Source organism: Panthera pardus, unplaced genomic scaffold (assembly GCF_024362965.1).
Source record: "Panthera pardus isolate Hobbes unplaced genomic scaffold, ASM2436296v1 HiC_scaffold_15, whole genome shotgun sequence".
NCBI lineage: Eukaryota > Metazoa > Chordata > Mammalia > Carnivora > Felidae > Panthera > Panthera pardus.
The window spans coordinates 69,751,391-69,769,496 of NW_026526710.1; the positions used below are offsets into that span (position 1 = coordinate 69,751,391).

The following is an 18,106-nucleotide window of genomic DNA, read 5'->3' on the forward strand; positions in this document are numbered from 1 at the left end:
TTTAAAAAAATACTGTAAGTATACATAACTTATAGTTATGGACGACTCTAACAATAGTTTGAATAAAAGAAGTCAGGCATTCTGCAACCAAGAAACAGACTCTTACCCAGACACTGAATTGGTGGACATCTTGGTCTTACACTTACTAAGCTCCATAGCTCTAAGAAATACATTTCTGTTGCTGATAAGCCAAACAAACAAACAAACAAAAAGGTCAGAGAGAAAAGGTCATATGTATAATTTTATTGACATGAAATTCTTAAAAATGCAAACTAATCTATAGTGATAGAAAGTTGATTGGTGGATGGCTGAGGGGGAGGGTAACAAGGGTTATAAAGGGCTCTTTTATGGAGTAACTTGAGGCAAACCAATGCTCCCATGAAAACAGGAAAACCAGATAAAATGACTGCATCCACACGAGAGAGCCTTTGAGGCAACCAAGACTTAAGAGGCTAAGGTCACAGATGGAAGAACTCCTGAAAGGAGCATCAACAACCTTGTCACACTTTTAATTGCTGCATGAGGCTGCAAGTCCGGACAGGTTACAGGCAAAGGCTCTTGCTGGGAAGCAGAAAAACTAGAACAGCTTTTGGCTATCTCCCAGAACTGGACAGACAGAGATTTGAGGACCCACGATCCCAGTGAGAAAGGAGGTACAGAAAACAAATCTTGACCTACAGCTGAATTTTCCCTCAAGACTTTAGCTACATTATGAAGCTACATGGAATTAGAGATAGGAAGTTAGAGAATCTCTGAAAGCAGAGTGCTCATTAGTCTCATAGTGTTAAGGAGGTAAGAATAAAAATTCAAATCTTCCAAGGGGAGGGGTCTCAGTAAACATATTGGGCTGCTTGAACTCAGCTTATTGGATAAACCCATGGGTAAAGTAATCTACCCCACTGCGTCCGCCTAACCAAGGAAATTGTAAACTCACTGTGAAAGATGACAGCATCATCCAAAGGCTTGACTAACTGTTCATTCACACTGTCTAGCATGCAACAGGCATTAAGTAAATATTAATCAAATAGTATCAACTATGTCAAGAGATAGGATCAAATGACTGAAATCAAGGGGAAAAAAGATAAACAACAGAAACAAACTGACAAATTATTCAGATATTGGAGTTAGCAGGACGTTAAAATAAGTACAATTTCGGGGCACCTGAGTGGCTCAGTTGGTTAAGCATCTGACTCTTGATTTCTGCTCAGGACATGATCTCATGGTTTGTGGGTTTGAGCCTCATGTCGGGCTCTGCACTGTCAGCACAGAGTCTGCTTGGGATGCTCTTTCTCCCTGTTTATCTGCCCCTCCCCCGCTCATGCGGTCTCTCAAAAGAAATGCATAAACTTAAAAAAAATTTTTTTTAATAAGCACAACTTCTTTGTTAGAGAAAAAAATGAAAATGTTTTAAATGAGATGGGAAAAAATAGAGAATATCACCAGCGATTTAGCATCTTTTGAGAAAAATCCAATCGAAGTTCTAGGAATGAAAAATGTAATACTGAAATTAACAACTTTGTAAGTTTAACAGGGAATCATGATACCAGCAGAAAGGCTAAAACAACTAGAAGAAGTGTCAGTAGAAAATAAGTAGATTGCAGTGCAGAAAGTAAAAAGATAAATACAGAAGAAACAGCAAGACACAGTGAAAACGACTGACGTGTGGAAAGGGAATTCACAGACAAGAGAGAGAAAATGGACCTAGAAGTAATATTTGAAAAGGTAATGGCAAATAAAGTTTACAACTGTTAAAAAACATTAAGTACAAGTTATAGTATCATATTATGGGGTTTATAACTTGTAAATACAATATAATGTGACAACACTACCACAAATGATGGAAACTAAAGAGAACAACAGTCCTTCAACTTTCCTATATTTTGTGAACCACCATGTTAAATCTAAGGGGTATATAAAAGATACATAATGCATTCTCTAGAGTAGCCACTAAAGAAAAAAAATTTAATTGAATTATGAAATTTTTGTTTAACACACAGAGAAAGAGATTTAAAAAAAAGAGAAAAGAACTAAACACAGATGGGACAACTAGAAAATAAGTAACAAAATGGTAGACCTAAATAAGTCATATTAATCATCAATCTAAATGTAAATAGAATAATTCCAATTAAAAGGCAGAGATTGTCAGACTGGATTTTCTTTCAATGTTTGTTTATTTATTTTAAGAGAGAGAGAGAAAGAGAAAGAGAGGGCGGGAGAGAGGGAGAGAGAGAATCCCAAGCAGGCTCCATGCTCAGCATAGCTGGACATAGGGCTTGAACCCATGAACCATGAGATCATGACCTGAGCTGAAATCAATGGTCAGTCGCTTAACCAACTAAGCCATCCAGGCACCCCATCAGACTAGATTTTAAAATACCCAACTAAATACATTCTACAAGAAAGATATTTTAAATACAGATACACTGAAAGTTAAAAAGTTATAAAATCTATGCTATTCAAACGATCAGAAGAAAACTGGAGTGACTATCTTAATTTCAGACAAAATAAACAAACCTCAAGAGAGGGAATATTACCAGATACATAAAGAAACGGTTATGATTAAAGGGTCAATTCATCAGAAAGACATAATGTATATGTGCTTTAAGTCAAACATACAATCAGAGTTGGAGTTTGTAACACTACTCCCTTAGTAATTAATAGAATAACAAACAATAAAATTAGTAAGGCTGTAGATGAGCAACACTGCCAACCATCTTGATTTCACTAATATTTATAAAAAATACCAAACTCAACAACTGCAGAATATACATTTTTTTGAAGTGTTCACAGGATATTCATCAAGATAGATTATTACCCTGGGACAGAAAAAAGTCTCAAAAAAATGCCAAATGATTGAAATCTTAGAGTATGTTCTCTTACAAAAACAGAATTAAATTAAAAGTCAACAAAAGTAAGATAATTAGAAAATCCCCAAATATTTGTAAATTAGGCAATATAATTCTAAATTACCCTAAGTGAATCAAAGAATAAATTATAAGAGAATTTTCAAATATTTTGAATTGAATTACAATAAAAAAAAATAAAAATTTTGGTATTCACCTGAAGCACAGCTTAGCAGGAAGTTTATAGTTTTAAATGCTTATATTAGAAAAGAAAATTTATGATCAAAGTTTTTATATTAACGGTAGAAAAAAGGAGCAAATTAAACACAAATTAAGTAGATATAAGGAAATAATAAAGAGAAGTGTATAAAGAAATAAAATTTAAAAAAAAACAAAGCCAAAATTCATTCTTGGTAAGATTAATAAAATGTATAACCCCAATGCAAGATGGTTTTACAAAAAAGAGAGAAAGAAAAAAAATTACCAATAACGGAAATGCAAAAGGTCTACATAGATCTTTCAGGCATTGTAGGGTAACAAGGGGATATTAAGAAAAACTTTATTTTACTAAATATGACAACTTAAATGAAAAATAAATTCCTTGGAATAAAATTTACCAAAGTGGACACAGAGTGATATAGAAAAGCTCAATAATTCTAGTATCTATCAAATAAATATTTAAAAATATTCCACTAGGGGCGCCTGGGTAGCTCAGTTGACTTTTGATTTCAGTTCAGGCATGATCCCTGGGTAGTGGACTTGAGCCCTATGCCGAGGTCTGTGCTGAAGGTAGAGCCTACTTCAGATACTCTCTTTCTCTCCCTCTGCCCCTCTCACCCATGCACTCTCTTTTTCTCTCTAAAATTAAATTTAAAAAAAAAAAAAAAAAAAAAAAAAAATATATATATATATATATATATATATATATATATTCCACAAAAAACTAGTGAGTTCTACTGCACATTTAAACAATAACCAGCATAATCCTGATATTAGAAACTGACAAAGAAATTATAACATAAGAAGAGTAAAAAAAATATCCTTCACAAGTATAGACACAAAAAAGCCTCAGCAAACTAATTTAGTTAATTTAATCCAGCAACATATGAAAATAATAATACATCAGGACTAAGTGCAGTTAATCCAAGAAAAGCAAGGTTGGTTTAACATTTGAAAATCTATTTATATTATTCACCATATTAAAATAATAAAGAAGGACACATGCATAATCATCTCAGTAATGGAGAAAAAGTACTTGGCAAAATCTATCACCCATTTGTGCTATGTTTAAATTCAAGCAAATAAGAAATAGAAAGGAACTTCACCAAGTTAATAACGGACATTGTTCAAAAATCTGCGACTAATACTAATGGTGAACACTAAATGCTATCCCCCTAAGATCAAGAATTTAAGCAAGGATGTTTACTCACTAATTCTATTCAACATTATACTAAAATCCCTAGGCCATGCAATAAAGCAAAAAAAGGAAAGAGATAAAGTCTGGAAAGGAATAATTGAAACTGTCTCTATTTGCATATGATGATTGTTTACATAGAAAATCACAAGAAATCCATTAAAAAACTACTAGAACCCATAAAGAGTTCATGAAAGTGCCAACACTAGTGGGTCAATATACAAAAATTAACAGTTTTACTCTACGGTAGTAACAAACAATTGGAAAATAAAATGTTTAAAATTCCATCTGCAATAATGTCAAAAACATCAAATAGCTGACAGTAAATCTAGTAATGAAAGAAGGGCTTCCATATGGAAAACAATTAAGTTCTGGCTTGAGAAATTAAAGAGGATCTAAATAAATGGAGATATTGTGTGTGTGTGTGTGTGTGTGTGTGTGTATACGTGTGTGTGTGTGTGTGTGTGTGTGTGTGTGTGTGTGTGTGTGTGTGTATATATATATATATATATATACACACATATATATATACTGTTCATAGATTGGAAGACTTAATATTGTTAAGATGTTACATTCAATGAGATCTAAATCATAAAGCTTTTTTTTATTTTTTTTTAAGAAATTGATGAACTGATTCTGAAGTGAAAATGCAAAGAATCCAGAATAACAGCAACAAAAAATCTGGATTAAGAAGAAAGTTGGATTAGGGCACCTGGGTGGCTCAGTCAGTTAAGCATCCAACTCTTGGTTTCAGCTCAGGGTCATGATCTCATGGTTCGTGAGTTCGACCCCTGCATTGGGCTCTGCACTGCCGGCCGCAGAGTCTGCTTGGGATTCTGTCTCCTTCTCTTTCTGCCCTCCCCCACTGTCTGTCTGTCTGTCTGTCTCTCTCTCTCTCTCTCAAAAATAAATAAACATTAAAAAAAAAGAAGAAAGCTGGATGAATTATATTATCTGACTTCAAGATACACTACAAAGCTCAAGTAATCAAGACAATGTACTAGTCACATAACAGTAGACAAACAGATCTATGGAATAGAATGGAGAGTCCAGAAATAGGCTCATACAGTTCATTATTTTCAACAAGCATGATAGAATTATATGTCCGTAGAAACAGCTAATTCCTGAAATGCCATACATATATTAGAGTCCCAGTAACAATTGCAGTAGGGTACTCTGAAAAGCAAGTTGTTGGACCAAAATTTTTAGCATTTCCCAGATTCAATGGATTCCATATTTCATAAGCAACAAAGCAAAAGCTTCCTCTTACATTGTGGATTAAGAATTCTTAAGTTCCAGGAAAAAAAAACAAAACTGTTTTAAGAAAACCAAAATGTGAACATCCAAATATCCTCCCCTTGCAGTTGCTAGCTTCAGTCAAAACTCAGATGAAGTGACACCAATTCACCTTACCTTTTAACAGACACCAATTTAACTTCCGCACAAGCCTATCCCAGTGGTTTGAACTGGCCTATCCACTTATGCCCAGGCTCCCTGCCACTGTCCTTTTTGAGTTAAATACTCACTCATCTTTATTATTTTTTTTTAACATTTTTTAATGTTTATTTATTTTTGAAGGAGAGAGACACAGAGCATGAGGGGGGAGAGGTGGAGGGAGAAGGAGACACAGAATCCGAAGCAAACTCCAAGCTCTGAGCTGTCAGCACAGAGCCCGACAAGGGGCTCGAACCCACAAACTGTGAGATCATGACCTGAGCCAAAATCAGACACTGAACTGACTGAGCTACCCAGGTGCCCCTAAATACTCGTCTTAAAACTGAAAAAGTTACCTGCAGTTAAAGCTGAACTCATGCAGAAACATTCCTAATACTGTCAGTGTGCTGACTCCTTTGAGAGAATTATGTGGCCAGGGAAATAAATGAAACAGCAACACTATTTTTACTATCCTTGGTCTGTAAGGTCAGTCAGGGATACTACAAGGATCTAGTGAAGAAATTCTATATTACTCAAAAACTCAGAACAGTGATTTTAACAACGTATGCATTCAATACTACCCTATAAAATTACAAGCCTTAATTACTAAGAAACCTAAATGACCCATCCAGGAGTCTGACAGAGGAATTATCTCTGTGAAATAAGGAACTTTTAAGAGAATGAAAGTAGTCATGAAATAACATTCTAGAATGACAGCTGGGACAAAATTTACAATTACAAACAAAACAGGAAAAAAGGCACCTGATTATAAGAACTAAAGCCTTTAATGACATCTTCAAAGCAGTGTTTCATATTCTCTTATGGAATGTTGCCATCAATCACTACGCCTTGCTAATTGTCATGTAAAACTGTGTTCAATGGTAGACTATGAAAGCTTCTAAATTTCTTTGCCGAAGGGTTTCAGAATCGTCCTGTCTGCTGACTCCCCCTTCAACCATAAGATTATTAATATAATCAATGGTTCTAATAATTAAGCACTACAAAGATTGTTTCCACAACTTAATGGGTTGACAATTGGATAGGCCTACCAATTTCAATATTTCTACATATAACGATGACTTACTCCCTCTTGAATTCATTTAACACCGTTTTACTGACTCCTCCTGTGATCCCTTCTACATTCCTGATGAATACTTTGCTTTTCAGGCTCCTCTTCTAATTCCTTAAGATTTATTCATATTCCCTAGTATTTGCCACTTTTCTTCTTCCCCTTTACATTCTCTCTAGATACTCCTATTCATATACCTATTTTCATTTTCATCACCTAAATGACTCCTAGTTCCCGATCTCTAGCCCTAGGCTCTAAAACCACATTCCCGCCTGTGAACCTACGAGACATCTCCACCGGAAAGCCGAAAAAGCATTTCAGATATATTGCTACGGCAAAAGCCATATTCATCTTCCCCTCCAAACTTGCTGCTTTTCCTCAGAACCAGTACTTCTACATCCAGTTGTAAACGTGACCCACCTGTCAGTGTGGGCTCCTCTCTCTACTACCTTCCTCCTCCCATAAACTAAGAACAGTCTGATCTCTTTGACAGGACAATAGGAGCTTCCGGTCATGGTCTCTACTTGGCTCTTCCAGCAAGATGGCACATAAATCGTGTGCATTCTACCAAATATGCATTTTTCCTTTACTACTGTGAGATTCTCTTCCTTACCTTACTCTGAAGTTTCCTAGTCTCTCAGACCTCAAGCATCTCTCTTCTTGGATCCTGAGAATTTGTTCACTGTTGTTTACTGGTGACAGACATCAAAGTGACTTTGGTCTGGTAATAGGGAAAAATCCTTGCATGACTGCTTCTAAGTTAGTAGAGCAAATGAGACTACAAATAACTACAATGTTGCCTGCTAAGTACCAGGACGAAATAACCACAGGATGGTATGGCAGCAAAGGAGGCATACAATCATTGTGTTACCACTATCAGTTTTGCTTCGACTGAGCCTCCTAGATAAGCAGAAGTTCATCAGGTGGACCAGTTAGGTCAGAGAAAGGCATTAGATATCAAGGTACATTCTCATAACTGCTAGTGCCGTGCAGCAGATGGAAATGAAGGGGTGAGGTAGAAGGCTGAGAGATCACATTATGAAGACCTCAAAAAGGAAAGGTAACTAGCAGCCATATGGAGGACACCTTACAGAGGCCAGCTCAGAAGCCAGGAAACAATTAGGAGGCCTCTGCATTATGCCTCCCAAGAAACGACAGCCTTTACAAAGTAGTGGCAGTGAGACAGGACAGTTGGGTACAGAAGAAACACTCACCCTCGCTGGAGATACAAAGTAACACACATTTCATCTTCATAACCAGCCTAAGAGGTAACGTTCCCACTTTTACACAGGAGGACCTGAAACTCCTAGTATGTTACATGTTCAAGGTGACACAGCTCACAAGTAGGGGAGGCAGAGATTCAAACTCCAAGGATCCTGTTCCAAAGTAGCATAACGGGCCAGTAGCTCAAATGCATGTCCAAGCATAAATCAACAAATCACATTTTCACAACTAGTTCTCTATTCAACCTACCAGATTTAATTCCTAAATAAACTTCCTCTTCTCACAGAGAAGCATAGCAAGTGTAGAAGAAGGAAATACACTCTAGCAAGCCTAGGGTTACGTATCGTAAGATTTTAGTATTATGTATGGTATCTATAATTTTAGTAGTATATCCAAATTCTAAAGTATTTTATGGATACAATTTAGTTACACATTCTCCCAACTAGTAATTTTGCATGGGTCACAAGGTTTAAAGGTAACTTATTCACCTGTAAAATCTCCACTCGGCCCACTTACAGTGCTGAGCATGCAGAAAACAAAGTATTGATCTAAAAATAAAACAAAGCGAAGATGTTTAAAATGACATCAATACTCTTCCTTAAGCAATATAGGCTTAAATGGGGAATAAAAGATTCAGTATTTTAAAATTCATTTGCCTAACAAACATGCTATATGTATGTTATAGAACATACATGTAGAAAACTTTGAGAACTGCAGAACACCTCTAGTAACGGTGTTAAAAGCCAAGTGAAAGCAATATTCCTTCAAGGTTTCCCTTTACTGTTCAGTGAGTGGATTTCTTATTCTGTTACTTTTCATTCAAAAAAATTATCTAAGGTTAGAAAAGACCAATTCCATATATATAATACACACAAAACCCAATATACCAATTTGAAGCCTATAAATGTTAATACAAGCAACAGGGAAGCCCTAAAGTTCTTTCATTTTCTTAACGCTTACAAAGGAGATGGTTCAAACTGCCTAACTTACTCCAGTGCTTTCTTATTTCAGAATTAAAGATTTATTTTAGACATTAAGAGGAACATGAGAAGATCTGCTGAACCGTTTTAGGTAAAAAAGCCTCCTACCCTCCATCTCAGGTATGTATTAACAGCAGCCATAGGGGCGCCTGGGTGACTCAGTCGGTTGAGCGGCCGACTTTGGCTCAGGTCATGATCTCACGGTTCGTGAGTTCAAGTCCCGTGTCAGGCTTTGTGCTGACAGCTCGGAGCCTGGAGCTGCTTCAGATTGTGTCTCCCTCTCTCTCTCTATCCACCCCCCCCCCCCCCCCGTTTGCGTGCTCTTTCAAAAATGAATAAATGTTAAAAAAAATTCTTTTAAATAGCAGCCATAAATAAAGTGCTGAGGCCAAATATGCAATACTAGCACCCCTGTGAACACTGCCAAAACTATAGTATAGATCCTCGAGTCTTGAGACAAAGATGGAAGACAGGTTTCAATTCACCTGTCAACTCCTACAGATTAAGAAGCTACCTCCAGTACAATGAGACTGGGGGATGCTTTGGCCAAAATAGATCATAAAAGTCCGCCATGGACACAAGAGGTTACCCTTGATCTCAGCCTTATGCTGCAAGACTCTGTACTCAAAATATTTTTGTTTCTATTATGGATTATTTCATTATTGTTTCAAATCAGATAATGCATCCTGATGTGCAATATAATATGCAAAATCAAGGGAAAAGTTTTTTGGGGTGTTTTTGTTTTTTCTGCTATGTCTGACAAAACAAACAATAGACCCAATATTAGGGGCGCCTGAGTGGCTCATTTGGTTAAGTGTCTGACTTCGGCTCAGGTCATGATCTCACAGTTCGTGGTTCAAGCCCTGCATCGGACTCTGTGCTGACAGCGCAGAGTCTCCTTGGGATTCTCTCTCTCTCTGCCCCTCCCCCCCTCAGGCATTCTCTCTGAAAACAGGTAAATCTTTAAAAAAAAATAATAAACCTAATATTAGTTTTCTAGAAAACACTATCTCAGGGATGGTTTTGGTTAAAATAACTAGCGTTACATTTTTCAAATGCTCCTTTTATTCATCTGCAAAATTCAGTGTATATATATGTAATATATATGTATATACGTGTGTGTATACACACACACACATACTGTTTTAGGAGAAAATAGCATTTCAGCTTGGTGATTTAAGTAATGTCAACTACGTATGTTTATTTGTAAAACTTCCCATAGTGAAATGTTATAGTTACCTACAAACATTCATTTTTCACTATTTACAATTTGAATAATCATGGAATGTTTGTATAATGCAACCAGTTGTTATAGAAGAATCACACAAACAACGTAAATCTGATCCCAATCCTTTACAAATATGAAATTACTTTCACTGGGTTTTCAAACTGTCAAGTATAAACAGGATGATGAGGTCAGCAATACTTAAGATGAGGCACTTTAACAATTACCCAAAAAAGTATACAAAATGTCAAACAAAACTTGTTCTTAATCATATCTCTAATTTCAGACGTGATTAATCTGAGATGCTCTATATTAAGGAATGTTATAAACTTTTATTTCTTGCACTTTCCCTACTCAGCTCAAGGCAATGTAATAACTATGAGTACATAAGATATATAGACATTACCACAGACCAGTTAATGTGCTTACATACAAAGGAACTAAACACTATCTAATGACACTGGGGTTTTAGAAAGTGACTGTTTTAACACAAAACTTCTGCATAATTTTTTCATAAACATGTATACATTGGTCTCCCAAAGGCAAAATGCTATCTGAACCATATTTCTAGACAAAAATGCCCTCAAAGGTATTAACTGAATCAAAATTAATAGTCTATGTACTCTTTCAAACATTTGAATTTTTAATATTCAGAAGTTAAAATTAAAATTTAATTTTAAAAACAGAGAAATTAAAATATTAAATGTACCATACTTTCTAGATTAGTTTTAATACATAAAAAAAGTAGTAACATGTTTTGTTTTGCTAGCCTTTTGTGAAACACCTTTCAAACGTATTATTTGGCCAATTCACTTACAACCTTCGATCCCATTCTCTGTATATTAACACACTATCTTTTTTGTAGTTAATAAATACTTGATTAAAAATATTAATTCCTGTTGCTGCATGAACTCACAGTACTGTATTTTCCCCCATGGTCAGATTTCAACATACCTCTATTAGTAAAGAAAATGGCTGACTCAAATTTTTAAAGGTCATCCAGAAGGGATTAAAATCTGTGGTCCCATTAACAGTTTTAGGTGAGAACAGTTAAATCTCATTAAACTTATTTCTAGTAGGTTGTAACTTGAGCAATTTCTATGGCTCAGATACCCAAATGTTTAATAAACATGAGTTAGAACTCATTTTACCATACTTAGCTGTTCTAAGTCCATTTATCAAAATCACTTGCTGTGTGTGTACATGAGCACACATGTACTCCTTAATTCCCTAATAAAACAGTCTTGCTCCCCTATAGAAAGAAACTAGCTTTCAATCAATATACTAGCAGACACGTAAGTCCCTTCTAAAATCAGAAGTGTGCCAATTTTCAAATAAATGAAAAGAGAAAATACTTATTTAAAATGACAAAAATTAAGCTTGGCAAAAGTAGTGACTTTTATTTACAACTCCATGTATCAAGATTACAATAAAAACACTAGTGATACCATCCGAACAAAAGCAATGATTTATTGGTAATGGCAATGAAGGGAATATTGACAGTCTCTGGCGAGAATCAAGCAATTATCCAGGAGCTGTAGATCTGATTGCAATATGCTCTTCCAGTGTCTTTTGTACCTTAGTGGCTTTCTCCTTTTTTGCCAACTACCTAGAAAAACAAAAATAACTTTACATGTACATCTTATTCATTTAGAAGTATGTGTTATTTTCAAAATATTACTAACAGGTAATCATCTTTAAAACCTGGTATTAATTTTTGTCCCTCCATTTTATTTTGGCATGCAGTGTATTTTCATTGTTTGAAGCACACTGTGACCGTCCCTTTCCTCCCAGCCTCAAGGAATTAAAAATAAAACACATGCAGGCTATTTTGGTTTCCCACACTGTTTAAAGGAAAAGTAATGCAATTTTTCAAAACAAGGTTGACAGTTTAGAGAAGTTAATAAAAGGATGATGCTTTATGAGTGAACTATATTTGGCAACCTATTCTTAGGCAATTAGAAATCAAATGTCGATCACAAAATACTCTAGAATTAAAAGAGTATGCTAAACTTATGTCTGAATGCCCAAGATGACAGGTTTCTAGACTTTCTCTCAATATGTAGATTTGCAATGAAAACAGATTAAAAATGGCTAGTTTTGCCTAGTTTCTATTTTTAAAAAAACCCTGGCTGCCACAAATGTACTATAAAAAACATAAAGAATAAATCTTGTTTCTGTCAATTATTAGGAAAATTCTCTACTGGAGGGCCTACTTGCTACAAATGTGGAAGCATAAAAATGTAAGAATAAACTAGGTTTCTACCAACAGTGCTAGCAAACAAAACCTCTGTGGGAAAGTTCTACAACTAAGTTTTAAGCAAATAATTTACTTAAAACCTGTAATTTATCATTAGATAATGTATTCTCATAGCAGAAACGCCACTGAAGGAATGCAATTGCAAGCTATTGAGTATATATTTGTATACAAGATTTCTATGTACATTTATAAGTGTAATTTTCATATTTTAAATTGATTCTGTTCCAAACGGTAGTCTGAATCAAGCAAAATTCATAAAGGTCTTCTGTACATGCCTGGTCTAAAATGGAACATGGCTGGGTCAATGTCATTCATGAGAGAAGATTATAAAAACCCACTTCATTCTCAATCGTATGATGTTAAACATGCTCTTTTCCTGACCTTGAGGAAAACCACTTTTATTACTTTAAAAGATCTCCTCTCTGATCTACAAAAACCATGTGTTAGCCTAAAAAGCCATAAAAATGCTAAAGAGACAGTCTCGTAAAAGTATGTGGATAAGAGTAAAAAAAATTCAGGGCCAAGGGAAGCCTTCTTAAGAAAGAAGGGGGGCTGGCACTATCTGTATCACAAATGAATTTAAGCATATAAACACTGAAAGCATTATTGATCATCATTATCACTGGGGAACACACAAAACACAGAGCTATTAGATTAAGCAAAAGAAAACAAAAACAACTAATATTAAAAATTAAAATTTTAGCAGATGTGATACAGTGGAAGACACAAATCTGCATACTGTTTCACAGGTTGATAACTCTCAACTTGCCAATGTGTATTCTCTGTAAAAAAGAAGAAATTCAGCATTCCAATATGGATTTTCTCACCCCAAAACATAAAGAAGCTCTTTTATTCATTTTTAAGTGTTTATATTACACCTCAAACAATAGTCTAGGTACATCAAAATTAGGTGTCGAAAATATTTATTCAGTAAAGAGTCCATTGATCTTCTATGTGAATAGTTTAACCCAGCCTAACATTCAGTCCGTCTTTCGACGCCTTGAGCTCACTTGGGTTGGCAAAGCAGAGAACGTGCCCATAATTACCCAGCAAAAAGCCTTTGGGGCTACAGTTCCATTGGGTAAAGACAAGCAACCTATTATACTAATCAATATATTATGCTAGTACTAGTATAAAAGAAACATATGAAACTATTCTTATTTGATTTTCAAAATGATTCTACAGTTCCCAAAAAATAAAATTTAAACCTTAGATTGGATTAAAACCAACTACTAGTTAAGTCTGAAAGCATTACTAACAACATTTTATTGCAATATTATTTCTCAAAATGTAGTACAAAAATGAAATATGAGATAGGAGAAAGTAAAAAAAGTAAAAGTCAGGGGAGCAACATGGTATAATAATGAAATTAAAGCACCTAGTTGCAAGCCCAAAATAAAAACCAAAACAGAAGGCCAACAGAGCATGGCTAGAATAAGACTTGAAGAAAGAGATGGTTGAGGAAATCTAGGTAACAAGGCTGATCCAGATGATGGAAGCTGTAGAAATCTTGCACCAACAATGGCGAGAACATGGGAAGGGTGAGAGCAGACAGGTGCTATATGGATGAGCAGAGAAGCAAGGAGGGGAGTAGGGTGAGATAAGGTCAATCTTTATATTACTTCATTTTTAAAAATCTTCTGTTTTTAGTTCATTTGAGTTGCATTAAAAAAGCTGAAAAATAAACAGACAGAAATGTTACAAAAATAGCTGATACGGTGAATGGCCAGTTTAGAAGTCTATTTTTATTACAGTGATAGAAAACCTCTGCTTTTCACATGCACCTCATTCCCTAAGAAGCAGAAGCCCCTTCAATTTTGCTCATTTTGTCCGCTTATATGTTATTACTTTTGTATTAAAATAAAGCAATCCATGTATAGAGCATAGTTTAGTAAAGAAAATATCTACTTCCAATTAAGATGGCAAGCTTTTCATGCTGCAACACAAAAAATCCATTTACAACAACAAATAGCCCAAGTGCATATTATAATGTGTGTACAATGCCTATAATAGCCAAAAACAGACAAGTGGGAGATGTGTGCTAGTCTACAATATCCTACAAGTATAACCTTTAAAGTTGTAATAACATGCAAGGTGGTCTAAGATTTCTATCCAACATCCAAGATTCATCAGTATTACCTTAGCTTCTGTCATCTTAGGGACATAAGGAGAAGATCAATGACACTCTGAAAACTAAAATTATCTAGAAACAACTCACACAACATAAAAATGTAAACTGAAAATGCAAAACAATTCTATTTTATCATTCTTTAAACCATTTTATGTAGCTCTTTTCACTACACAAAGTATCAAAACGTTCCTCTCTGTGCTGATAAAAATACATGCCAAATCTATTTTGAAATTTTAAATTCTAATTACTATATGTAATCCCTTTGAAATTCAGACTGCCTAAACAAAGTCCTGCACCTTTCCATTTTCATGCCCAAATTCTTATTTTCCATTCTCCCTGGAGTGCCCACTGCTATCTTTTCCTCTATCCATATCTACTCCCAGTTTAGTTCAAGACCCTCTTCCTCCACAAAACATTCTCATTCCTTTCCTAGACATTCTTGGGAAAGAGGAAGTATCACTGGGCTAGGAAAGTATGAGACTATTCTGTACAGGAAGAGACTTGAACTTAAGCTTTGATTAATTTTGATTAACTTTTCAAATGTTCGTGCATTCTCCTTTAAGAATATAAACTCGCTATGACAGGGACTATGATCACACATGGAGTAGTACTACATGGACAAGTACTATACCATGTATCTACCATTTCCTTTTCTAGAAACAAAAGTCACTTGCAATTTTTAGTAAGCGACTCATCAAGACAAAATCTAAAATGGCCAAATTTGGGGCGCCTGGGTGGCGCAGTCGGTTAAGCGTCCGACTTCAGCCAGGTCACGATCTCGCGGTCTGTGAGTTCGAGCCCCGCGTCAGGCTCTGGGCTGATGGCTCGGAGCCTGGAGCCTGTTTCCGATTCTGTGTCTCCCTCTCTCTCTGCCCCTCCCCCGTTCATGCTCTGTCTCTCTCTGTCCCAAAAATAAATAAAAAACATTGAAAAAAAAAAAATTTAAAATGGCCAAATTTTATTGCAATTTTCCTACACTGATGTCCTAGCATCATGCCAAAAGCACTGAAATATTAGCTTACTTTTGAGGAACAATTCAATGAATGACACAAGTCTCATTCAGAAACTATTAAAAGGAAATGTAATATTAATATACACAAATAAGAAAATCGTTCAACCAATTCAAATTTATCAAACATTAAAAGCAAGGGACAAACACCAAGAAAGGAGTCCATGACAGTATTAAATTATTCTCGAAGCGGTTCTCAGTGCAATCTAGGCTGATGGTCCCCGAGACCCTTTCAGGGAGTGTTCAAAGTCAAAACTATTTTCAAAATAATGCTAAATTGTTATTTGCCTTCTTAACTCTCATTGTGTTACAAGCATACAATGGAGTTTTCCAGAGGCTACATGACCTGTCGTGGCAAACCTGACTAAATGGAGAAATAGGCAGAGAATGAGAGGGGTCTATGAAGCCAGACGATAAAAAAATTTGTAAAGCAGAAAACAATGCTCTTCTTGCTAAATTGGTTTTTATTTTGGAAAATATGTAACTTAAAAATATTATATGTGTTAACACATAATGAGTTTATTTATAAATAAATAATTTTTAAATTTCTCAGTTTCAGTTTCTTAAAGGGTAAATATTAGATATAGCCTACATTAACAAAAGCTCTTTCTGGTCCTCAATAATACTTAATAGTGTAAAAGGGTCCTGACACCAAAAAGTTTGAGAACTACTGCTCTACAGTAACGTTAAATAAGGTTATAAGGTATTTAGCTAAATGAACACATAGCCAAATTACATAACAAACACAAATACTCTCAAGCAAGAAAAATCTAACACCTTTGCTAGCCTAAAGACAGTCCAAAACATGTAGTCTGGTAAGTCAAAAGAGAGAGAGAGAGAGGAACCAGGCTAGAAGGCATAGGAGAGGGAGGATATTAGGAAAGGGAGGATGTTAAAACCAAACAAGTGGAGACAGATTCTTAGATGGACAACTATTAACGCACATTAGAAAACTTGACTGAAGGGTAGGCTGGTAAGAAGATGGTCAAGATGGAGCAGTGGTTACTTACAGAAAAAAACAGAAATCAAATAGCATGAGCTGAGGTGAAAAGCAGGGAACCTGAACTGAATTAATGGTATGAGGAAATAATATGGCTTAGAGTAGATCTTACGAAGGAATTAAGCTAAAAACAAACTATGCAAGGCAGTTAAAGCCAAATCCAATGGCATTTAATCCAAACAGGCAAAGTAACAAAGCAGGCAGCCAAAATGTCTTTGGTGCTCACACATTTTCCCAGTACAGCATATCTCATATCATAAAATGTAGATGTTTAATCTCTGCTTCTTCTGACCTGTCATTACACATATGTCAAACATCTGACACGACAGGTCTAAGTACATAAGTGTCCTACAGCTCCCAAAAGTTAATTATGTTATGAGACAGGAAGATATAGTAGTCGAAAATGACCAGTTAAAAGATCTATGGTCAAGGTTATCAATTTTGTAAAAACGGCATACAATTTTATAAGCTTATCCACAATGACGCAGTTTCATGAATTTTTCTGTAACTGAATTAAAATTAGATCTGTAGATCCCATCAAAAAGAATAAGAGTTTTCAGGGTGCCCCATGGCTTCAGGTCCCCAAACAGGAGTCGAAATCGCTCAGCAGAACACCTCTTCCTCCAGGCACTGGCAGTCCTGGGGAAACCTCCTGTCATATAATGACCTCCTTACACTCACTTCCCCTTCTAGACGGCTGCCAAGAATCCATCGGAAACACAGTGATACCTCCATCTCCTGTGCTGCTGCACTTAATCTGTGTACGGCTACGGGGTTCTGTTCTGATCAAGCTCTCGGTGGCACTGCCCTGATCTGTGGTTGTAAGATCTTAGGAGTCACCCTAAGGAAGCAAGTAGCAGCAGTTCCACGAATGTACAAAATGTTCTCATTCCTAAGGGTCCCATACATGTTCCAAATTCTTTGCAAACCTTAGGACTGCGTTCACAAAATAAAACAAAAACATACACACATACATACATATACAATCTGCCTGTTCACTGAAAATTTATTTGCTTATGCAACGTGGTCTTCAGCGCACAGGTTTAAAAGCATCCCAGTGTAGTAAAACTTTTTGATTAAAATTATTCACGTGATTTTAAATGTTTTCATCAGAAACTATATAATCAAAATCTTAATATCAGCAAAATTCTCAAAAATTCACTTATAATAATGATTTTAACTTACTCCTATTTTGACATTATTCCTAACTACTTTCTATAACCAAACATTTATTTAGTTTGGTTTAGGTTTAAATTAATTTCCTTTTATTTATCTTTTACTTCATTACAGTTAGGGATCTTAATATGAAGTATGGCTGATACACAATGTTATATTAGATTCAACAGTTCTGTACATTATGCTATGTTCAGGAAATATTTTCACCCTCTTATTTGGATACCATTTACTAATACATACTGTATCAGTAGGACTTAATTTTATTAGAAATATCCTTTAGTTAGATATCAAAAATGTGATTAGAAGAACCTACTGTTCTAGTTTAACCCCAAATATCATGA

The 18,106-nt window shown here is 35.4% G+C and overlaps 1 protein-coding gene across 4 annotated transcripts in view; it reads right to left on the reverse strand.

Moving 5' to 3' along the window:
• Nucleotides 1-11,563: 11,563 nt before the first annotated feature.
• Nucleotides 11,564-18,106, reverse strand: part of TXNL1 (thioredoxin like 1) — a 33,558-nt gene continuing 27,015 nt past the window's right edge. The window contains exons 8-9 of one of the 4 annotated variants that reach the window (XM_019463953.2): nucleotides 13,189-13,231; nucleotides 11,564-11,798 (exon numbers count right to left, since the gene is read on the reverse strand). In XM_019463953.2, coding sequence (XP_019319498.1) covers nucleotides 13,193-13,231 — 39 coding nt within the window. In that variant the 3' untranslated portion in view covers nucleotides 11,564-11,798; nucleotides 13,189-13,192. Of the gene's footprint in view, nucleotides 11,799-13,188; nucleotides 13,232-13,685; nucleotides 14,124-15,519; nucleotides 17,431-18,106 lie in introns of those variants that run through there. The other 3 variants (XM_019463954.2, XM_019463956.2, XM_019463955.2) reach the window with 3 other exon arrangements.